This window comes from Athene cunicularia (assembly GCF_003259725.1).
Source record: "Athene cunicularia isolate RWA chromosome Z unlocalized genomic scaffold, athCun1 chrZ_part1, whole genome shotgun sequence".
Lineage (NCBI taxonomy): Eukaryota > Metazoa > Chordata > Aves > Strigiformes > Strigidae > Athene > Athene cunicularia.
The window spans coordinates 1,325,699-1,350,427 of NW_020799142.1; the positions used below are offsets into that span (position 1 = coordinate 1,325,699).

The 24,729-nt window shown below is 38.1% G+C and overlaps 1 protein-coding gene across 1 annotated transcript in view; it reads right to left on the reverse strand.

Moving 5' to 3' along the window:
* Positions 1-24,729, reverse strand: part of EFNA5 (ephrin A5) — a 52,173-nt gene that overhangs the window by 7,356 nt on the left and 20,088 nt on the right. Inside the window, exons 3-4 of the mRNA XM_026865753.1 lie at positions 2,238-2,303; positions 1,782-1,862 (exon numbers count right to left, since the gene is read on the reverse strand). Of these exons, the coding sequence (XP_026721554.1) occupies positions 1,782-1,862; positions 2,238-2,303 (147 nt within the window). The remainder of the gene's footprint in view (positions 1-1,781; positions 1,863-2,237; positions 2,304-24,729) is intronic.

Below are 24,729 nucleotides of genomic sequence, written 5' to 3' on the forward strand. Positions count from 1 at the left end.
GATGTCCGGAGTGGGAACTTTCTGGTACAAAGCCTTCTCATTAAAACTATTACTTCCTCCTGGTAACACTAACTGTATTTCATCTCATACTGCAGGATGCTCTTTTTATGATTTTGGTTCCTCAGTTTAGTTGGTGCTTTCTAACTGTGCTTTTGTGATGGTGTTAGTTAAGTATAACCATTTAATAGGAAGTACTGCTGAAAAAAAAAAAAAAAAAAAAAAAAAAAAAAAAAGCTCAGTAAGTTGCTAAAATCAGGCATTTATTGCTCGGATGATCTCTTTCACAAACCAGAAACAGGAGAAATAATTCATTAATTAGCCCACATTCACCAAATCACAAAATGTAAAAAAGTGCATTGAGTTTCCAATTCACAGGTTACCTAAAGATAGGGAATCATCCTAATGCCTTCTGTAGAAGAATGCTGTTAATAAATGTGCAAATGCACCTAATGTAAATGCACGCTCCTTACATTTAGATTTGCTTAGAGAATATCTTTAACTCTCAAAATCAAAGTTTTTAGGAGGGTTCCAAAAATCCTCTTAAAGAAAAATAATAAATTCCCTTGTGTATCCATAGGTAAATCATTCAAACTGGGTAACTTGTGAAAGCCTTATTATACTTCTGTATAAAGAGTAACTTTTAGTTAAAGGAACTGCAAACAACAAAGAACAAAGAACAAAAAAATAATATGTTGCTTCATACTGAAGGGGAAGTCTCTTTCAAATAAAGTAAAAGAAGAAAAAAGATCTTGGTAATTTGTTATTCAGAGTATATATATATATGGTATGTGTGTAATATTTTTCTGGTTTTGTTTATTTAACTGTCTATTTTAATTATTGAAGCTAGAATACAACGATGTGTGAGTGGTGTGTAGGTACATATAAACCAAACAGGTAATACTACCATTGTAAATACTTTTCCTACTTATTTGCTAATTTTAATGTCATGAGCCATCCCACTGAAGTTTACTCACACACCTAGAATTAAACATGCTTCTATCTGCCATAAACCTGAGACATACAAACAACGCACATGCACTTTCCACACAGAGACTTATTAGCTTAATTGATGGTGGAGGTTAATATAACTTTGTCCTGGGCAGATGAGGGGCTTTATCACAGCAAGCGTTATTCTTGAGGCAGTGTTTTGCAAAAGAAGACAGGAAAGTCTCCCAGAACTTAAGTTTCTTCAGTAAAAACAGGACAGGAATTTATATATATCAGAGAGTGTGTGCATGCACATATGCAAAAATGATACTCTGCCTAACCAAATATACATGCAAATATATATAATTTTAAGGGAATAATTTCTTACATAAATGCTAACTCTGTCAGTTGCATTCCTATCTCATGAACCAGCATTAAACAATCAGTGGTTCTGTTTTTCTGAAAGTCTTCTGAAACCACATAATAAATGAAGTATGCCCACTGACTTTATTTCTAAAACTCTGGGCTCAGTTAGTAAATAGTGTTTTGCCAACATGCTGGGTGTGTGGCTTGGATGGGCCCGTGACTTCAGGATACTGGTGAAAATTTTACACTGACACACATCATATTTTATTAAACCACATCACCCAAAACCCAAATAAAGCAACATTTCTCTTCCTCTGCATTAAACAAGGATACAGGAAATATACCATAAACAACGTTAGCGCTGCTAGAAATGTGAAAAACCAGATCAGTTGTACCATGCAAAGCATACAGAGGGAAGAGGGAAAAAAGTACTGAAGCACCAGAGGAATACACGCATTTGTTAAAAGAGATTCTCTAAGCATACTAACCTGCTGGTTCTAATGAATTTTCTACTTTGTCGTTAACATCGAAAACACGATCGTGAACACCTATAGTTTTCATACAGCTGTCTATAACAAAAAAAAGAGATAACAGCCAAATATGTTAGTGAGATACCCTTAAACTCCCCACTTTCTTTCTTTTTTCTTTCTATTCACTAGATATAATTAAGCATATTTATAAAGTGGCACTTGTCCAAATGCCAGTATAGTTTTCCATTTGTACAACAGTTTAAGAAGCAACAAGTTAGCAACTGCCATGGAATTAAAACAAAGCTTTATGAAAAATGATAAAGAAATACAATGGAAATCATAACAGAAATGTTGCTGTACAGACCAGATACACAAGATTTAACAGTATAAAAAATATTTACTGCTGTTTACTAGACCATGCTGTAAAGCATGTGCTACAAAGCCACCCCTGAAAGCTTAATCTGAAGAACTTACTTGCTGGTCGCACAAAGACCTTAAGCTTTAGACAGGATCTCCTTCCATTATCTGGGATTGCAGAAGCTGTAAATGGGGAAGGAAAGACAAGTGGAAGAGTAAGAGAGTGAAAATGCAAATCATCTCTTGTGCTAGAATAATATATCCTTTATCTTCCCTTCATCTGAAGGGCTGGACAGATTTCAGCCTCTTCATGTAATGATTTCAAGTGCACACAGTAGATTGATTATGCAAAAGCAGGGAACAAACTTCAGATTTCATTCTAATCCCTTTTTTTATTATTTTACATGAAAAAAGTGAAGCATGTGGTATTTTCAGTGTTTCATTATCTCCTTTTACCTTCCCACACCTTTTTATCAAGAGGTTGCTTAATATGGTTTCTGATGTAATGCAGGTGTCTACTCTGTACAACTCAATAATTAAGATCTAGAGAAAACCTAGTCTTGAAAATCTAGGCCATAGGCTTCAGCAGCCTAAAAAGGGATGAAAAAACAAAATTACACTGAAGGTGACAATGCCAAAAATAGAACTATGTATATACTCCCACAAAAGTAGAAAAACATGCTATTAAATTCCACAGCAAAGTCAACCTCCATATGCTCCAATACATCTGCCTGTGTTGAGAAAATACTTAACTTGCTTCAGTCAAAATGTGATTCCCCATGTTATATACGTAACAAACTAAAATCATCTTATTCCTTCTTTCTGCCCTCCTTCATCATTTCCCATTTAAAGTATTTTATTTAAGAGTATTTACTGTATTTGGAGAAAAAGAATAACTGGAAACAACATGTCTAGTACTAATGCAAAAGTTCATACACATAAGACTAGTGTCAGCACCTACTTATTTCACAGGAACAAGTGCTGCTGTGAAAACTTCCTTCTAGAACTGTGCTTGCCTCAAAATGCATGATCATATGGAAGTATATGCCTGCCTTTCACCATAGACTGGATTCCCTAGTGTATTGTATGCCAATCTGAATACATTGGTAACTTTCATCAATGTCTGCAATTTTGAAATTGTACATTGGCCTGCAGTTCAACATGTACATTGGCAAGCAAGCAACTGGACTTGGGCATGCAGATTTTCACTTGTGAAAGATCATTTGCATACATTTTTTTTTTTTCCCTTGCAAAAACCCTCAAAAGCTATAGCTAAAAAACGTTGCCTGAAGCACTGCAAAGTAATTTTTATTTCATTGCATAGTCTCCCCCACAATTCAAAAAAGCTATGTATTAGGGCAGAACATTGCCTTTTGCAACGAAGGGCAACTATTGGAAGCTGTCTTGATTTACAAAAGATGACTAGGCTGGCAAGATGTTATTTTTTTTATGTTTATCACTGTTTCATCCATTTTTATTAATTCTGCCCTTGTTTGTGACAAATAACTAAAACGATTTGTACACAAGCATACAAATGCACACCATGTCTTCACGCTAAGCTCACACTTGAAGGGCTCCTCAATTAACTTGAAATAAATTCCCTTAGCCTTTGATGATGTATTTCCAAGGCAGGTATCTTTTTTTTTTTTTTTTTTTTGGTAGAAGAACTTACCAAGAAGAACTAGGAAATTCAGTACAAATACAAAAAAAGGAGCTAAGTAAAGAGTCCAATACAGCTAACACTGTAGTTCTGTGCTTGTTGAGAAAGATTGAAAGATTGTTTCCCTCTTTTAATCGAAAGTCAAAAGTGTGGTAGAAATGATGCTCTCCCCTTTCACAAAGAGAAGCAGTTAAGAAGTGTTAACAGATGGTTTTGCTATAGGGTCTTACTAAATCAAAGTAAAAAAAAAACCTCCCTCTACTGACATTTACAGTAACTGGTGTGTTATTTAGGGCACAATATTTGCACCCTGGGAATATTCAGGAAATTATGTCCTTTCTGTGGTCCTCTTTGAATATACACAATCAGCTAAATGCTTTGCTCAGACTAAACAGGCAGTTGTAGATTTATCAAAAGATAAGAATCCTATAGACATTACTACAGTACTAGCATAAAGGTGAAAATAACATTTCCAACATTAGCCAAAACAGAGTCCCTACAGTAATTTTATCACTAATGGATTTTTCCTGCTCAGAAATTATTTCAGAAGTGTAACATGACACACATTTATTTAAAGGCAGGTTTTAGCTTGGATGATTACATGCTGTTGTTTATGTCTATAAAACAAGTATGTTTTGCTCACTGATGTTTATGAGAATACTCTGCTAGTCAGTGACTAACTAGGATACCACTGACTAGCTAGGATAAATAGAAGCTAATAATATTCTATCTGGAAAAACAGAAAATTAATGCTTTGTAGATACAAAGTTTATGTGTACATAATATTTGCACACACCCAAGAGCAAACAACACCTAGTGATTGGTCAAGTTTTTGGAAGAAAAATATTTAAAATCCTTTCCCTGCTTAAATGTTCTCCACCAGTCTTCACACAGGTTTGCAACTATAGACTATATCATGATTTGCAGCCCTACTGCAACAATAGCACTTGCATTTAAATCATCATTCCAGATACTGATGCAGTTTTAGTGATAAGTATGAAAAAGTGGGTTTTTTTGCTTTCCAGGGAAATTATATACTGTTGATGTTTGCAGTAAACCCAGAATGATTCCTCTTTAATCAGTGTTTTACTCCTTCAGATGGAATAATAATGACTAAAAAATAAATAAATCAAGTGACATATTGTTCTGCTCTCACATCTGCCTCAACAACCAAGACTAAGGTGATGAAGGGATACATTGCAACCTCTTTGTCCTTCCTGAGAAATTAAGAACTGTTTGCCAAGCTGCATAACTGCGATAATTTTTCCTTCTTCCTTTCTTCTTCTGCCTCCCTCTCTCTTCTCCTTTTCCTCTTAAAAGAAAAAACACAGACCCGTTGCAGTTTTTGCCATATGACCAGCTGTATCACCCACAGCAAAGAGTCAGGCTGGTACATATCACCTGTTCTTCTCTCACACACATTAAAATAAGATTGTCAGTATTGTTCTCTTCTCTGTCTTCCTTTTTCTGCAATATTTTCACAAGTATCCTATGAAAACCCTGCCTGTTGAATTAAGTTCTCCAGGATATGATGGCAACAGCTGTTGTAGTTTTTCTCCCCCACTTTCAGCAACAAGTTCAAGATATTTTTTCTCTGAATGTTAGGCCCATGGTATTTGCTCCTTACTACAGAAAACCAAGGGTCCTCATTAAATCTGGGTTTTTTTTGTAACAATGCCTTGAAACTTGAACTCAAGTTAAGTTTAAAGTCCTGTTCTTCTACATGAAAGTAGGTTTAATGGCAAACTCTTGCTGAAGAGGACAGAACTCCAAATCAGGGTGACATGGCACTTGACTAACAGCTATAAAGAAACACCAAACAACTAAAGCATCACAGTAGAAAGGATAAACAGCACATACTAACATTTACTAAGAATAAATGCTAAATATGTTTTTTCTGGAGCAGAAGTAATGCTGCAGCTAGGACCTAACAAACGCTGATGCTTACACAAAAAATTCTGGGATAAGTTAGAACCATAATTTCGTATCAAACTGACTGCAATTGGAAAAATTGAAGTCTTCACTTCAGGACCTCAGGGTAGGAAAGAGAAAAGCATTAACAGAAGAAATATCAGTGGTTTTAAGGTGTTTTACTTTAGAGGAAAGGTGAGTTTATGATGGACCAGTGTCTGGCAAATTCCCCGACTCTCTTGCACATTTGCAAGAGAGCATCATTGCTGAACTCTGGAAAGGAGAAGGAGAACTGTTCTTTGTCACCTGGGATATGTTAAAGTTGCTCCCCAGGTGAACTATTGTGGTTGTTGCTACATTCCACTGAACTTAGCTATAGTATAAGAATGTCCTTTCTAGGTGGTACAAAATGAAATTTCATACTCCTCTCTGCACAAAACCAGGCTAGCCCCTAAGGCTTTGGTATAAGGCTTTTGGTATAAGACTTGCATTTTAAAGGTGATATTACCTATACAACAGAGGCCAGTTCTGAGAGCAGGAAGTCTCTGATGCTAATGGAGCTTGTCCTAAGCAACACTTTCCCTTTCAAAAGCCAAAATTCCCAAGAAAAAGAAAATACAATTGAAACCTTGATGTACAATCTTTGAAAAAAAGATCCCCTATAAGGAGCAAATGAGGTTATATCCTCTTTTTTCCATGAATAGTATTAGAATAGAAAAGGTCTAACTGGTTTAGGTTGTGTCAGGAAGAATCACAATGAAAAACAGATGAGGAGCTCTGCAGTGTTGGTAGTTTCTGTATGTCCTTACAAGTCCTATGATACTTTACTCCTCCCCTGCCCCCTGCCTTACCTCTCTTTTACCAGCAACTTCATGACAATCTCCTGGGTCTCTGTTTTAGAGAACATGTTTTAGATTTCATGACTACACAAAGACATGGAGTTAGAAGGAATCACACACTAAAATCCCTCTGAAATCACAAGATATATGAGAACATCTAAATCATTATAAAAATAACTGGTCTGGTCCCTTTTTTTTTTTTTTTTTAACAGGAGAATTCCATGATCCAGAAGAAATTCATGTCATGATCTCTGTATTCTTGAGATTAAAACTCCATCTCCATAGGTTGAACTAGAAAAAAACCACATGCAATGAACATAGGACTAGTTCCAAGCTGGATCAAAAAATGGCCTATACAAATTAGATGAGAAAATTCCTCTTATCTGAATCACTTCTGGTTACCACTTTTATACCCTGTAAGGAAAGGAATGAGAGTGAAGAAAATTATTCTCTCCTTATCTAAAGCCAAACCATAAATATTTCAGGTTTTGCTATCTATATTTAAATATTGAAAAAAAATTCAGCTCCCTTCATCCCCCTTCTAAGCAGTTCTCAGCTAGGAAACACATGGCACATTATTAAAATATTAGATATAAATAACAGGTTAGGTCCTTCCTCAGCCTGATAAGGCTTAGCAGAGTTGTTTATTGACTGCAGGAGGTCACACATAGAAAGCAAAAACTAACATACACAGAAAACAGAGCAGGTTTTTCCCCATGTGCTGGGTTTGTGTGGCAGGGCTTTTGGTAGCAGGGGAGAGAGTTACAGTGATGACCCCCTGTGAGAAGTTTCTTGAAAGCTCCCCCCACCCTGGCTCCAAGTCGGACCTGCCTTTGGCCAAGGCTGAGCCAATCAGTGATGGTGGCTGCACCTCTGCAATAATGTATTTAAGAAGGGGAAACTGAGAGGGGTTGAGGGGATTTTGAGGATGTGGAACATCTGTGTGAATGCTGCAGTCAATGGCAGGAAGAAGGAGGTAGGTGGGGAGGTGTGCCAGAGCAGAAAGACCCCCTGTATCGCATGGAGAGACAGCAGGGTCCCAGTCCCTACCAACCATGGAGGTCACTGGAGGAGCAGAGGTCCACCTGCAGCCTATGGAGGACCCTTGGGACTCTGTGGGAAGAAGAAGCTCCCACTGTTATAGTTTGGGGCTAGGAGGATGCAACATGTGGAGGTAACTGAGGCCAGCACATCTCGAGTAGAATGCAACCTGTGGAGGGATGACTCATGGCAGAGAGAGGTTGTGGAGGACTGTCTCCCATGAGAGGGACTCCATGTGGAGCAGTGGGAAAAATGCAGAAGAATGCTTCCCCCCTACCTTGGAGGAAGAAGCAGCAGGACTGACTGCACACCCCATCCCCTACCCCTGTGCTGCTGGAGGAAGAAGTAGAGATATCAGGAATGAAACTGGTCCCAGGAAGAAGAGAGAGTTGAGGGGAGGTGTTTTTAAGAGATGGTAATGTTTATCACTGTCCCATTCTGTCTATTAAGTGTTGTTGCCTCCCGTGTTGTCCTGTTTCTTACTCTAAGAACTCTGGGGTTTTGTCTGTGACCATTAATGGGTGAGCAACCCCTCCCTGTCCTTATCTTGATTCCTGAACTTTTTGATTCATTTTTCTCTGTCCCAGAGCTGGGGGGTAATGGATGAGTGAATGGCTGTGCAGTTCTCGGTTGTCCTCTGGGGTCAAATCACAACACCCCAACAATTTTGCAGCTGAATTCACTATGTTAAATCCCCAAAACTCCTTAAAGGAGTCATCAAGATAAGCCAAATCAATCGACAAAGTTAATTAAAAAGTAAAAGTACAAAAAGGAAAAGGTATTAAAATTTTAAAAGTAACTTGGTTATCAGGATCTTGCTAGTCATGTGACAAAAGCAGTAATTATTTCCTTTCCTGTGACACCTAGCAGTTTGGCTGTCAACTATCTGAAGCTCAGTTTCTAATCTAAAAGCAAGTTATTAGGATGCCACATAAAAAGTATCTCGACCATCCTCTTTACTGATACCCATATGTAATCAGTGGTTTCCTCTGCTTGCCTCCTTACTTAGTTACTTACTTAGCTTTCTAATTACAGTACTGCATCTCTTCCTAAAACACAAGCCCTGATGTAGAAAAAAAAGAAGAAATCATAAATGCAATTCAAATCCTCATTTAGCACTAGAAATATATTTAATATTCAAGGCACAATCCACTATGGGCCCTATTAGACAGCAAAACTGGAACTGTTCAGTGTACAAATAGCGTTCCTTTTATCTAAGTCACTCAGACAGCCCCTTTGTTTTAGAATGGAGGGACACTGGTAAAAGAGCAACCTTTTCTTATGCACAAACCCAATACCCACACCCCTGCCCCATCTCCTCACTGCCCCGATATGGCAGATACTCTGCAGCTGATAATTATCTTACTAATATTTTGTATCTCAAGTTTCTATTACAAGTTCTCTTAAGGATTATAAAGCAGTGTTCAGGAAACACTGTGGAGATGTCTGTTCTCACTATTCTTTGAAAACTGATTAATGTTTTCTTCTGCCTTTTGCTAAGATGTCCAGTGAGCAGGGTCTCCTTGTAGAGAAGATCTGAGAAATCACACCAAGATCTCACATCAGGTCATTGCAGACGTACTGCTACCAGCACCCTCTATGAGTTAACAAGTTCTGGCACTGATAAGCGCTTCCCAACCACAAGCACTAACAAAAGTATTGATTCAGACTAAGAAGCTAATAGAGAATAATTTTTCAACTTCTCCCCAGCACACTAGATTGAGATGCCACATATAGCTGGAGCAAACACCTAATACTTACTGCCCAGTAAAAAGGGTTGCATGTGTAACTTCTGTAATGACCTGGTGAAACACAACAGAGAACCTGCAGCAACTTCATACACAGGACACTGTGTGTTGTAAACCAGAAACTCATGTTTACGCAGTCTTTCCACTCTCTTAATCCTGTAAATTACAGACAATCTCTTCAGGAGAAAATAATTATAGCTGTGATTTGCCTCTAGCCCTTTCAGACACAATGCCACCTCCATTAGTCAAATCCAATATCCAGGTAACCTTATACAAGCTGCAAATCATAATTCCACCAACCTGAAGTGTTTTAGCATCCAATATCCTGTGTCAGCTACAGAGCTTTAGAAAGTCTTCTTTTTAAAGAACAGTCATCTGCATCTTTCTTTGTAAAGAAATGTGTATGTATGAGAACATTAAAAATGAGTTTTCCATTATGTTTGCCACAGGCAGTATTTCTCAATTTGTGCAAATCAAAAGAAAAAATAGCCTATTAGTTGTTAGAAGAGCTGAGCCTTTCCCCTGTAGGTTCTCATGTGATTTACCATATAACACAAATGTATGCAAATTAGCCAGGTAAATGCAGAATTAGTTATTAATATTCTTCTCACAGTTTCGATTGAAAAAAGTTACAAATATGCATAAACAGTACAACTGAAAAAGTCAGCTAGAATTTAATGGATCAATAAAACACTCCTTTGTGTGCACATATGAACACCCATATCTAAGGAGAACAAAGTGGTCTTCATAACAATTGATCAAAAAAGAAGCTATCTAAAAGGATTTACTGATCATTTTTTCCTTGCAAGTGTTAAGAAATAAAAACAGATAAATGCTGGTCCTATGGAAATCTCAGCTTTCACCAATACTTGATTTTAATTTTAAAAATAGTCTTTGCATGTCTGCTCTTTCATTTCAACATATTAGCAAAGTTTTGTTTTGGGACCATAAACACAACTCTATTCTAAGGAAATTAAAATACTAAATATCGATGACTTCCTCGTTCCTCAGACCTAATAATTAAGTACACATCCTCAGTAAATCATGACTAAACTTATTTGTACCTTTGCTATTTGCAAGTCTATCATCTCTCTGTATTTAGTCATCACCAAAAAAAAAAATTTACTAAGAAAGTTTAAAACTTAAAGAAGTCTCAAGCCAACAAAGAGAATCTTGTCTGGGAAACCACCTGATCTACAACTGCCAACAACACCTGAAAACTAAGAAAAAATACCTAACGAGGAAAATAAGTAAATGAACCAACAACCAGATGCAAGCTCACAGCTAATACTGCCTACGGCTTAACAGAGGCAAAAGAACTATGGATACTAGTATTTCCAAAGGAAGTTTTAAAATCCACAGTATTAAAAGGGCACCTAATACAAATACATATTTTGCTTTACTCCTGCATGCTCAACTACATCTGTATGAAGTCAAGGTAAAAACAATCATACTGTATTTCTGTACTCATCTCTATGTATGTACATACACGCCTACACACATACAAAGACATTCTGCACGTCATGCAAAATATAAATTGCAAAGTGCACAGCAATAGAGAAAAAGACTTAAAAGATGTGTGCAGAACAACAAACAGATTGAAAAATACTAGTTTTATTTCCTAATGTCTTATACCTAATTTGCACTGACTTTGCACTGTGTAAAAACACTGGATTATTATGACCTATCTCACCAGTGACTATATTTCACAGACACCCTAAAAATAGCCTAGTAAATGGAAATGACTTGCCAGACAAATCCTATTTTAGTGAGAGTTCTTGGAAGAAAGTAATATATAGTTACTGTTTCTGCATTAGCACTTAATGCTGAATTAACTGTCCCATTGCAACTGCTTGGCCAGGAAGAACATTTTTTTTCTTGCAGTTTCTAATTCATTGCAGCAAATATATCTGACTGAAGGCTGCATGGATTGAAAGTAGGTTTCATATCAAAGTCTTACCAAACAAAATCATATTGTATATGGTAAGAGATGTAAACCATAGACTTCTAGTTTAACTAAGCCATTTGTCCAGTATTTCCTCTTAGCATGGTGTAGCCCTGTATATCTCTCGGGAAAGTCCCTTACTTGCTCTAGAGGGCCACTTAATGACAAGACTCCTTTGTTGTTGGCCTGGTGGTAATTGGAGTCAGACATTTCTAGTGCAGAATGTCAAAGCATCCCAAAGATGCTCACCTCCCAGAGGTTAGCAGCAGCTGCATGCTCATGTAAGTCAGACAGCATCACTTTGGATCCAGTCTAAAGCTTTATTATAGTCATACTGTTATCATCTGTCCTCCCAAGTTGCTTAGTCCACTTGAGTTCAGGAAGACACAAAATCACCTCAGTGCAGGACAGCTTGTACCCTTCACACCTTCAGGAAGACAACAAAGCAGACATTTCAGCTGCATAAAAACCTAACCCTGACTGAACTGTTCCTCTGAACCATGCCCAGAACCAACATGAGAACCAAACTCAGTTGTTCTTTGCAAAGACATTTATGAACCAGGGCCAGCCCAATGTAACTGCAGCCTGAGCTTCCCATAAAATCAGTCTTGCCTCTGTGGTGTTTCTTCTCATTAAAAAACAAAGCTCAGCTGGAAATAATTTAAAGGCATATCCTAATTTGAATGGACTTTCAGTTGTGTCTAAGCTCCTGTGAAATATAAGGAGATATAGATGAAGAATAGATCACATAGTTGCTCACACGTGAAATATTTGCAGGCCCTTCTTTCATACAAGGTTTCTCCCTCATAAATGCAAACTGTATTTTATGTCATAAAATGAGGGCTAACATTTCTGCACTAGCACGATACAAATGACTGATGTCATACTTTTCTATTGCAACAAACCAACACATTAACTAGAATGAAATAAAAACCTCAGTTCTCATTATTGTTTTCAGTGGCATTAACAAAACCAAATACAGTAATTGTACAACATTAAGACTGTATTAGAGTAGATTGCTAACAAAACAAGTTAATACTGTCAACCAGAGCACCTAGGGAAAAGCATATCCTCCTTATACCTTTCATAAGCATTTTTGTACTTCGATTTTCCCTTGATATCACTAGAAATAAAATGTTTTTCTTCAAGCAGGCTATCCATTTTGCTGATTTCTGCCTCCAACAACTAGATATAGGTAAATCCTTTGAAGAGACATTATAGTCTTGTGAGTAATGACCTTCTCTTTTCGATCTTTAAAACAACATGTTCACCCCACATTAAATTTTTTGGTATTGTATCATGTTCCTAAACCTCATATATTTTCATGGATTTTATATTATTTGTGCCTAGCTTCACCACTGCTGACACTATAATTAAAGCAGAGAGAAGCATTCCATTCTATTCCATCTTCATGGTCTTACCACTACCTTAAAAATATTTAGAGACATTTCTAGCTTCCTATGCTATCCTTGTAAATTCTGTCAGTTTATAAAAATACAGAAGTAATTATAAATGTTGTATTGTGTTAGAAATGTGACACATACATGGACATGAAAAGTTACTTCTACTGACTCACCTAAACAAAGCAACAAAATGTCTTGTTTATGTCCATCTTACCTCTGTGCCTGGTAAGATCATGGAGCAGATCCTCCTGAAGGCTTTGTGGGGGCACATGGAAAATGTGGAGGTGATTGGTGTCAACCAACATGGCTTCACCAAGGGAAAATCCTGCCTGACAGATTTGGTGGCTTTTTATGATGGAGCGACAGCATCAACAGATAAGGGAAGAGCAACTGATGTCTTTTACCTGGATTTGTACAAGGCCTTTGACACTGTTCTGCATGACACTCTGGTCTCCAAGTTGGAAAGACATGGATCTGATGGATGGACCACTTGGTGGATAAGGAATTGGTTGGAAGGCTGCACTCAAAGGCTTGAGATCAATGGTTCAATGTCCAAGTGGAGGCCAGTGACAAGTGGTGTCCCTCAAGGATCAGTACTGGGAATGGTACTGTTTAATATCTTCGGTGGTGATATGGACAGTGGGATTGAGTGCACCCTCAGCACGTTTGCTGATGACACCAAGCTGTGTGGTGTGGTCGATATGCTGGAGGAAAGGGATGCCGTCCAGAGGGACCTGGACAGGCTGGAGAGGTGGGCCCAGGCATCATGAAGTTTACCAAGGCCAAGTGGAAGGTCCTGAACCTGGGCCAGGGCAATCCCCAAGCACAGATATGGTCTGGGTAATGAGTGGATTGAGAACAGTCCTGGGGAGAAGGACTTGGGCATGTTGGTGGATAAGATCAACATGAGCCAACACTGTGTGTTTGCAGCCCAAAAAGCCAACCAGATCATCAAAACAAGTGTGGTCAGTAGATCGAGGGATGTGACTCTGCCCCTCTGCCCTCATGAGACCCCACCTGGAATATTGTGTCCAACTCTGGAGCCCCCAATACAAGAAGGATGTAGAACTGTTAGAATGAGTCCAGAGGAGGGCTACCACGATGATCAGGGAGCTGGAATACCTCTCCTATGAGGACAGACTGAGACAGTTGGGCTTGTTTAGCCTGGAGAAGGCTCCAGGGAGACCCCATAGTGGCCTTCTACTACCTGAAGGGCACCTAAAGAAGGCTGAGGAGACTTTTTACAAGGGACTAATGATAGGACAAGGGGTAAGGGGTGGAAGCTGAGGGAGAGCTTTAGATTAAATATAAGGAAGAATTTTTTTACTGTGAGGGTGGTGAGGCACTGGAACAGGTTACCCAAGGAGGTTGTGGATGCTCCATCCCTGGAAGTGTTCAGACCCAGGTTGGATGGAGCCTTGAGCAACCTGATCTAGTGCGAGCTGTCCCTGCTATAGCAAGGGGTTTGGAATTAGACAATCTTTGAAGTCCCTTCCAACCCAAACCAATCTATGATTCTGTGATTCTGTGTCTCATGGAGGAGGGAGAAGAGGTAAAGGCAGGAAGAGATCTTCAAGAAGCTGCCTCAGGATCAAAGGAAATTTAGAAAAAAGCACAGACTGCAGGTTGTGTTTTACCAATATTTAAAATAAATGCAAACAGTGAGAATAATGCAAGTTTTAATGTGTTTTGAGTGCACATGAATGTTCAGAAGTTTGCAAATGCAATGTTTAGAGAGAAAATCATTGCTCAAAAGATTTCTGGAGGGCTTTTTCTCTTGGCAGAGTTCTAATAGCACCTTGGCACAGTCTTTACAAAAAAATGTCTTTATGCACACAGTCAGCTCTTACACAGATAAATTCAGATTTGTGCAGGACAGAAACCAGATATAAAATAAAAAAGCTAATGTTTGTACAACACAGAACAGTCCACTGTATCTCAAGCTCTGATTATGACAAGTAAAGATTCTCAGGGCAAAGACCTTCTGTTTCATTACACCTACTGTGTGGTGGGGTCCCAGGCCATGACTATGTAGAGTACAAACACCAGCACCATATTAATAACTGTACATATTTATCAGGCAAGTACCCAGTTTGCTCAAGTCTGGCAGAGTGACTACTGAAAATTCAATCACTCAACCAAATGAGCCAGAAATTTTTCTGCAGTCCTTAGAAGAATTTCCTTAATGCTTCAATTTATCACCTTTACCATAAAAAGACTCTGAAACACATCAAGCTGAAGATTTCTCTTTAACTAAAAGTTGGCCAATGTATCAGCCGATAGTAGTTTACTTAAACTTCTAGATCCCTGCTTCTTTCTTTAACTTGTCTAGCTTGTGTTCAGTGCCACAGGTTGCACTCACGGTTTAAAATACGTATTTCAAAAAAGCCAGCCTATGTGAGAATATCTGCAGACTCATCAAGGGGAACAGCTGCCTTGGCAGGAACTTGATATGTCACACCTATGCCAGAAAAGGACTGTAGACTGTCATATTTATGACTATGGGAAAGTCTAAAACACCCATGGGATAGCTAGCTTTTCATTTTACTCTGCCACAAATTATTTCCTTCTGTGCAGTTTTGGTGTTTTTTTTTTTTTTTTTTAGATTAATGTATACCACAGGATGTTCAGCCTGTTTCCAGTGATCATTCCCAGATGAACTTAAAATTATGTATATATGTGTATACTTTTCCATAACTGAGACTTGCCCTGTGGTTTAAAAACCATTTCTTAAAAGCAATGAATACTGCATCAGACACAGGTACCTCTCAAGTTTTTCCTCAATGCTGTAACAATTCTTCTCTCAGAACTGAAGCATTTATATAACTCTCTTCCAGAAAAGGCCCTGTTTCACAGTGCACTTCCCCACTGCAAGCTTGCTCCTCTATTCTTTACATATTAACCAGTTAAGGAACTCATGTAACCAAGTTGTGAACAGTTTCTAATGTTGTTTCCCATGTGTATCTATGAACATACATGTGGAAAACAATATATCACAGAACCGCTTACTTAAAGCCTCCTTGCTGATACATATCTCACTTCAAAAGAGATAGATAAAAACTCTGCCAAATTAACCTCTCTCAACCCCACAGTATCCATTACTGCTTGATTTAAGTGCCTCTAACCTAATGTGGTGTCTCCACTCCTCAGCGGGTGGAAACCTCAAGCCTGATCATATTAGAGCAACCCTGCTGATGAAGTGTACCATCTCTATCTCACATTTTGTAACCATGAAGATCTACTTACATCTGTATCTCAGTTCCTGGCTAGTCCATATACAAACATCTGCACTGGATATAGTTCTGGTATCTGTGCAGAGCTGCATGACTGTGTATCAGATGCTTCTTACCACTCACATTTAAAAGAGCATTCAGTGTCCTGAGTTTCTCCATAGAATCCCAGATATACTCTCATTTAACTTAGTTAAGGAAAGAATCACTTGAAATGCATTTATTTTCTCCTTGAGTTACTGCAGAAAAACATCCACCTCTCAAAAAACTCCCAACCAAACAAAAAGCCAAATCCCAGTTTGAGATCTCATTTTGGGATGAGGGAAAGCATCAGGACTACAAATACATGTGTACTGTTTGATGAAGAGTCTTAAAACAACAAGGGTAGTAGATGCTTTCATACACATCTGTGAATTACACTATATGGTATTGTTGGTTGGAAGGCCAAAAAACCCGAGTATGCCTATATGGATGCTGCAGTACCAGGTAAGGCAGGCTATGAATGCCTGCATCTTGCCCATCCCGCTCTCACAGATGCCTCAGGCACCAACTGTCCTGGAGCATAGACACACATGGGGTCCAGCATGCCCCAGCAGGACTTCCAGCCAGGAAAACGGTAAATCTGGGTCTGTCTCGTGGCTTCTTTCAGAGACTGCATAGCCAGAACCAATGACACAGAAGGATTCTTCTTGTTCTGCATTCCTAGTTAATTTCTAAGATCTCTGTAAACTTCCAGTTCACCTTTTAGAAGTCTTTGAATAATTTGTGCTTTAGCCAAGTAAGAGTGCTTGTGGTACACTCCTTCATTTTTCTGTTCTCCCCTTGTGAAATATCCTGCAGAGACAAGATTTTTTTTCTTGGATCGTTTGATTGTTCAGGGTTTTTTTGAAAGCCCACAGGGTGTGTAATCCAAGCTGGCAACAGAGCATCCTAATCACAAAACCCAGCGAGGAATTTCTGCACACATTTTGTGGACTTTGGACTTCTCATTCACAGAATCTTCTTGCTGAGAAAGTAAAGATCATGAGAAAAGTTCAGGAGACAGAACACATCATTTTTCACTTCTGCCTTTAATACCATGATCAAATAAAGAAAAATTGACCCCGAATTTGTAATATGTCATTCCATTTTTGTTTGAGAAAACATCCTTAACTCCTCTGAAGGAGGACTGACATAATGGGGTGGGGAGGCAGGGCAGAAGGGAGGAGATCAAGTTTATGTTTTTATTTTGTTTTATTCAGAAAAAAAATCTCAAAACAGAGCTTCAGAAAAATAGCAGGTCTGAAGCACTATGAGTGCAGATGCTTTCTGCTGAGCTGAAGTGACCATTTTCAGATCCTTTCAATCTGTGGTGAAAAGATCATTACCATGCTACTCCTGGGAAGTCAGTCCTCCTGCAAGTGAGCTCCTTTGTTATGAATATGGAACAGATGGAACCAAATCTATCTGCTCCATAGGAACAAAAACACTTACAACCTAGCTCTCTCTATTAAAGACTCTACTTAGCTCCTTTATAGCACTGACTTTCTATGCACTGCTGTGAGGTTTTGACATTACAGAAAAACGCACTTCATAAAAGCAATAGTTCTTACTCTTAAACTAAAAGTGGTCTAAGAACTGTAGAAGATAAGTGCCAAGTTTAACCTGCATGGCTCCTTGGAGATATGCAAATATTCAATTACTTTTTTTTTTTAAGCTACAGAAAGGTTTTCTTCTGAGGAAAAATAGCCATATGTTGCAAAGACTGTGCATCAATGTGAAGTACATAGATAGTAATATGCTACTCACTCCAATAAAGATTGAATCTATGTTATTGCAAGAAGGAACATGGATTTTATTTGTACATATATAAGTGTGGATCAGTATGACACTTCTGCAAAGAAATCTGTATCAGTCTTTCAAAAATTTAAATTTTTGGTAGGAGACAAAAACCCCACCAGGAATAGAAAAAAAATTTAATCCATAAATTTATCTCTAAATATTGCATCTTGTAGGGACTACTTCCTAAGACTTTAATAGCAACTATATCAATATTACACCAATTAACTTTGCAAATTGAAAAGATGCATAAACTGTAGCTGAAGCCAATAGATTTACTTAACTGACTTTGCTCATTTGCCGCAGAGATAAGTAGGTACATGTAGCGTACCTGTGACTTCTCTTAGTGTCATGTTTATTCCTAGCCACACATGAAGACATACACACAAATATGGTTTACATCAACTTCTCACAAAAGCCCGTACAACAGAAGACAGCGGCCTTCTTTACTGTTTAATATGTTAATACATTTACCGTCTGGCTGCTTTTTCAGAAGTAATTGAAAAAAGGATTTCTGTGGCAGGATGCTTTGATTATGACTAAATCAAGTCTTCAGGCAAATCTCCCCCTGCCAGCAAGGGCACAGCTTGCCTGAAGACATAACCTTTGTTGGTGGAAGGGAAATGGCCTTGAAACAGATCATGAAGCAGATGTTTTATGCCAAATCAGAGTCTAGGGATACACAGGCTGCTGCAAATAAAACTCTTCTCCTGTCTGTTCAATCATTTCAATTCCCTGCAATGTGAAATATGAACTTGCCAAAAAACGGCTGGTACACTATGCAGCACAGCAGGAAGAGCAAGTGCCACAGATGTACCAAGAACTGAAAAACTCCTTCATTAGGTCAGATTTCCAGCCCAAGCCTCAGCAGTCACATGTGGGAGCCATCTCCAATGAAAGGTGATGACATTTGTAAACATAAGTTTCCATCAGTTCCAATTATAGAAATTGTGTGCACTTACTTGGGTGAGAAGGAGGTTCATATATCTGTATCCACAGATCATGGATGGTCATTACTGGGTCATGAGAAAGGTAGGGGGGTAATTATTTTTCTTTTCCACCTGAGAGATGACTGTTGATCAAATACCCACCTACAGGCTCATAAAATATGCTGAAGCTCAAATATCAGGGCTCTGCTACACAACTTGCAACAAAAGCCCTACAGGAAATCCCATTGTTGAATAGTGACACACTTTCATATCATGAGAGGGTTTAAGACCTGCTCCTACCACCCCTGAGGAGCATAGCAGGACTCTGGCGGCACCTGAGCAAAAGGCCAAGACAGTCCAAACCTGAAGCTCCCTGTTACTGGTCTCTCCATCTAGATGTCTCTGTCTGATTAAGTCATTACTTGCCTAGAGACACATCCTCGGTTTTGAGAGATAGCTGTTTAAATGACTAGTTAAATATAAAGAAACCTTGTACTTTCAAGTCAGTTTCCATCCACATCAACACTACAGTGACTCTTTTATCTATTTCTAAGCTAAGAGTTGCACTTAGTGTTAAAAGGAAGGCACAGCTAACAATACTAGACTACCTTAGCCCTTGATTATGGGATAGCAGAAATTGGGTTCAAGTTGATTAGAATATTGTATTTGTATTTTTTAAAAAATAAACAAACAAACAAAAAACCCTGGTAAAACACAATCATACCATTCAAAAGAACCTACTGACAAGCATTCAAGATGTTTACAATCTGCAACAGAGATCCCAGTTTCAGAAGAACTCAGTGCTTCATCTGCAAAGCATTTTAGAAATCTGGCCAACTATTTGCATACCTAAGTGACAGCTAAATAGTTCTAAAATTATGACTAATTGGGAATACTAAGCACTTCTGACATATGGTCTGTAATATACAATCTTTTGCTTTACATACTTTTGGACTGGGATCAAAGAAAAACAGGACTGAAGGTGCATATATACAATTTACATGGAATAATTACAGATATTTTATCTACCCTGTGTTTAGGTGGGTTGATGGGTTTTTTGTGTGTTTTTGTTTTTTGTTTTTTGTTTGCTTTTTTTAAATCTGTGTTTTCAGTTATATTTCAGATCAGTCCCCCAGAGCCTAAAGATTTCACTTAAATGCAGATACACAAAATTCAATTTCATTTACACTGATGGTCAAGTCAAAAAAGATCATGATGATCAAGAAGTATATGTGCACAGTTTTAAAAATTTTTTTCATAAGTCCAGTTAAAGTGAATCAAACAAAATATTTTTAGTATTCAGTGAACATACACAATCTCTATTTTGAAGTCTGAAGCAAATCCATCTATGGAAAATTTATGTCTATAAATAAATTAAAAAAAAAAAAAAAGAGCTGTTTCTTCATGAAATGTCACACAAACACACTTACCGCTACTTTCAGTCTTCTTCTTCCCTCACCTCACAGAAAACTATTATTTCAGGGTCTTCTTTCTTCAGCCTAAAGGGACTTTCTGTTGCTGTTTTACTTCTGTTGCTTTCACTGCTGACTTTGTAGAATATAGATGTGCTTATAATGTCACCTCATAAGGGTGCAGTTAGATTTACAAGTACGTATTAGTGAAAAGTATACCATGTACACTCCGTTGAATGACACACATCCTTGTGAAAATCCAGCTGTACTCACACAAGTACCAGAAGTGTAATTTTAATGTGTATTTCTAAAGCATAAAGTCCCTCATCCTCATAGTCGATACAGTTCCAAAACTTCTCTTTTCTTTTTCTGCCTACAACTTAGATGTGATCACCAGGTTCCCCAAGAGATTAAATTTTGGTTTAAGACTATTTTTCACTCAAACTAGTCTCTAGTTCACTAAAATAAAAAGATCATAGGCAGAAATATCTCTTCTCAGTTAGGTTAGGGTATTAAGAAATAATCTCCCTAGATGGTCCTTTAGAAGGGCTTTTCCCAGCTAACTCTCAACGTACATCTTTTAGAGCTATGTAAAATCTAGAACAGATTATTGTCTAGAACAGATTATTGTATTTCCAAATTATCCCATAATTTGGTTAGAAGCAATGTTATTGTTTCTGATGAGAAGCAAGCAGCTGGTGTGGCTGAGCAGAGAGCAGTTCAAGGATTTGAGGACTGCACAGTGCCCTCAAATCACCCCTCTCAGCAAACACTGACCGTTACACAGAATCAGCTGCTGGGTAATTGCAAAGCTACCGAAAAAGGAAGTTTCTCTCTCAATTAAAGGCAGCAATAGCATGACATGACACATAGTCTGGAGAACTCCAGTGAAAATGAGTATTTTATATTTTGCATCCCAAAGACTTTGGTGGCAAACTTTCTGAAAAGTAGACATATTTCTTTATGGAAGCTGGAGCATAATCTGTAGCAAATAGCTCCTTCTGCCATTTTATTCAATAGGAGACATTTCAGTGGGAATGTTTTTCCTGTAATGCACAACCATTACCACATTAGTTACCAGGAAGAAGGGAGGGGGAACTAAGCACATCAGGGAAGTAAAGTTAGACAGCATTCACACCTCTACCCTGAGAAGTATTGCAAGTAGTCCCCTATCTAAATTAAGGCTGAATTTATCCTTAACCTCATTTTCATTTTGGAAAGTGTAAGCGATGTTTATTGACAACAGCATGGTTACGCCACATGGAGGGCAAGAAAGAACAACTGATCAGCTCACCTAGAGAGGAAACAATCTAGTAGAATACAATGTCCAAGAGGCACTCCACTGGCATTTTATATTACAAACATCTTATCTTTCTGTGGAGTTAAAATTATATTTTTAGTTTGACAAAGATAGCATTTTTATAATCACAATAGCTAAAGCCTCTAACATAAAATTATTATCAAAGATTTAACCAATATGTGACTTTTTCATATTTTTATATGTGTGTGCATATACACGTCCATATAAGAGCACACAAACCATACACACATAGCTGCTAAATAAATACACAGTAAATACAGGAAAAAAGGTCAGTCAGTGGAGAAGAAAACATTATTAGAAATATTTTGTCAGTTTTGACAGAGCAGTACCTCTAAGTAAAGACTCGGCCTTATGAAAATAAAAGTAATAGATTCTTCACTAGATTCACTGCAAGTTTCATACATGCTTATATTAAGTAATATATATTATGAAGTTCTCAGACCCCACTGAATTAATCAGCTGCCTCATATAATTTTGGGGAAAAGGGGGCGCATTAATTCCATGTTACAGGAGTTCCAAAACCTCCGTGAAACAGAATCACCCCTGTGGAAATCTCTTTAAGTTTGATGCTGAACAGAAGCCTTCCCCATTACAGTTTATTAGCCATAGTAAGTCTCTTTGGGGAATAACACTACCTCTACTGATTTTATCATGCCCCGTTCTTGTGAAATATTTTACTGAAAATAATTGGAACCTAATGATGCTTCAGATCAGTCTCTACGCAAGAGAAAGAAATAATAGGAATAAGTGTTATATCTGAGAATATACTGTTTTTTCACAGGATCCTTAGACATCCAATGGGAACCGTCAGAGCCACCAATCAATTAATTTTCTAATCTCTCTGTAATGAGGTTCTTTTCTCCTTGAACCCTTGTTTGTCTCCTTTGTAACAAATAGCTGAATTTTCACTCAGGTTTTGATTTCCTTAATTTTATACCATACTAAAATGCAAAAGTGGAAGAAAAAAATAGGGACCTAGCCGTAACAGAACAAAATACAGCATCTCTATTCTTTAATTCCTTGTAACATGATAAGCTCAAAAAGTAGTATGCTAGGAACTTGAATTTGTCTATCCAAAACACATGAAATTGTGACGGTCATGTTGGCAGTCTGCCCTACATTCTTGTTAAACGTTGCAATATTCATTTTGACCTCTTTCTTACCATTCTAGTAATCTCTTCACGCCCTGTACCAAGTTTGTGGACCAGTCCTACAGTATTCCACAGAACTACTTGCAGATGCACAGACCATGAAGTGGTCACCTGAACTACTTTTCCCTGTAGATTTAAATAGGGCACATAAAGTCATCTTGAGGAAAAAAAGACACTGATGCAGGCAAGGAAAGAAGAAAGCATGGAGATAAAATGAACCCAAATGTGCTAAACCAGCAGTCAGATAGCCATCTCACTTCTCCTGCTGGAAATCTGGACTTGCCAAAAAATTAAGAAATGTGGGTCTGTCTTGATTTTTAACCTCATTCTGCTTTGTTGATTAACCTGTTTCTGCTCTTACACGATCTTGTGTCTCCACTGTATAATTTTATCAAGGAGGCGACAAATCATGCTAGCAGTGACAGTCTGTGCTGAAGAGGAATGTATAGTAAAATACAGTTTTCCTCAAATGAATTGCTGAAACCGTTAATCTTTATCTAAATGCCCATAATAACTGTTTTGTTCTCTGTGGCAGCTGGGAGAAAAAAATGTCTTCCAGAAAACATTTTGGCAGCCAATCTGCTTGTTAATAAAACTTGGAGAAACGTTTGTGATTAATATAAATCACTAATTCCACTTTTAACGTCTAAACATGACAGTGACTAATTTACACAGTTTTGCTTGAGTTGCCACTGAGTATACCAAGTGGGACTGTGAACAAAAAATGCTGTTGCACTGGTGTATGTTTCTAGGCAAAGCTACCAGAGGTAAAGCACTACAGATGAGGAACCCTATCTCTGGCAATAGATTCTAACCATACTGGCTGGGTACTTTGCTCAGGCCCCTGGGGTGAAAGAGTCAGCAGTGAAGACTACCTAACACCCTCCTGTTGGAAGAGGCACATTTCATACAGTCATGAGAGCCAGTTATAACAAATTGTGAGGCTGTGAGGTAGCTGCAATTCCTGACCTAGTCGGCAGCATTTTTTAGTGCTGCAACGGGAGACAGCTAAACTCCTCCCAATTTAAGTTTAAACTCAGTAGGGCAGCAAAGTGTGTGGCCTGGAATGTGGGTGCTTTGCAGCACAGTGCCAAACAGCTGCCAAGGAGATGCTTCATTCCTCAAAGGCAGTCTTGTGATTGCACAGATTGCTCCAGTGAGACCAGGTAAGAGATACAACACTATCAATGGTGAAAAATAAGTAATACACGTATTTCAAAGCTTCACACAACTAGTTCAACAACTAGTATCTTTGTCTTGCTATAAATGTAGTTTAAATGTATTCTTACAAATGATTAATTTGAAACTCCAGTAGCATTATAATTTGCCAACTTATATTCAACTGCTAATAAAATAGTCTTGTGAAATACAAGAAAATTTGAGAAAAGTGATTGCTAAATAACAATCTATCCGTATCAATTTCTCATGTCCAAACTACACAACATTGTCATCATCCTCACTGGAACATATCTTTACTTCTAAACAGACATATACTTCGCTTCTGCACCTCTCTGAGAAAGAAACACATTTTCTATCTTGCTAATATGCCTGTGGAGGTTTAACTGTGCCATTTCTCCCTTCTACTTCTTGATGCCATTTACAGAAAGGACCTAAGGAGGTCAGATCCCACCTCCATGAAGCAAGTTCATGACTTTCCTGTGCATCACCAGCCAGAAGCAGAGAGATGTTCATACTAAGCCCTCTTCAAGAGGAGAGGCTGCATTCTTTTATGCTGAAGGTGAGGTGCTGAAGAAAGCCACATCTTTTTCACCTTATGCTATGAGGTGCTGAAGAAAGCCACATCTTTTTCAGACTAAGGCTACTTGATTTCTGCTCAAGATATCTTGTGTACAGACAGCAAGCTCTGCTGCAGCTGCTGCTAGGGATCCCGACATCAGTCCTAATAGAGGCCTCTATGCTGTATCATAGTGCATTCTGCCATGACTCACAGCTGAACATCTGCAAACCCCTAAAATATTAGAGAGAAGTAGTCCACATGCAGTGTTTAATAACACAGGTATCAAAATGACTCAATATTACTAAAAGCAGATGTGTCAGAAATATACATAAGAATAAATCCAAGCTCATATCTTCACCATATCCTCACCAACAACTCTTAACACATAATGTACATTAAGTCATTCTGGTGTATTTTTCCCTGGATACATTTTGAATGCCACTATGACTGAATTGTCAGACCT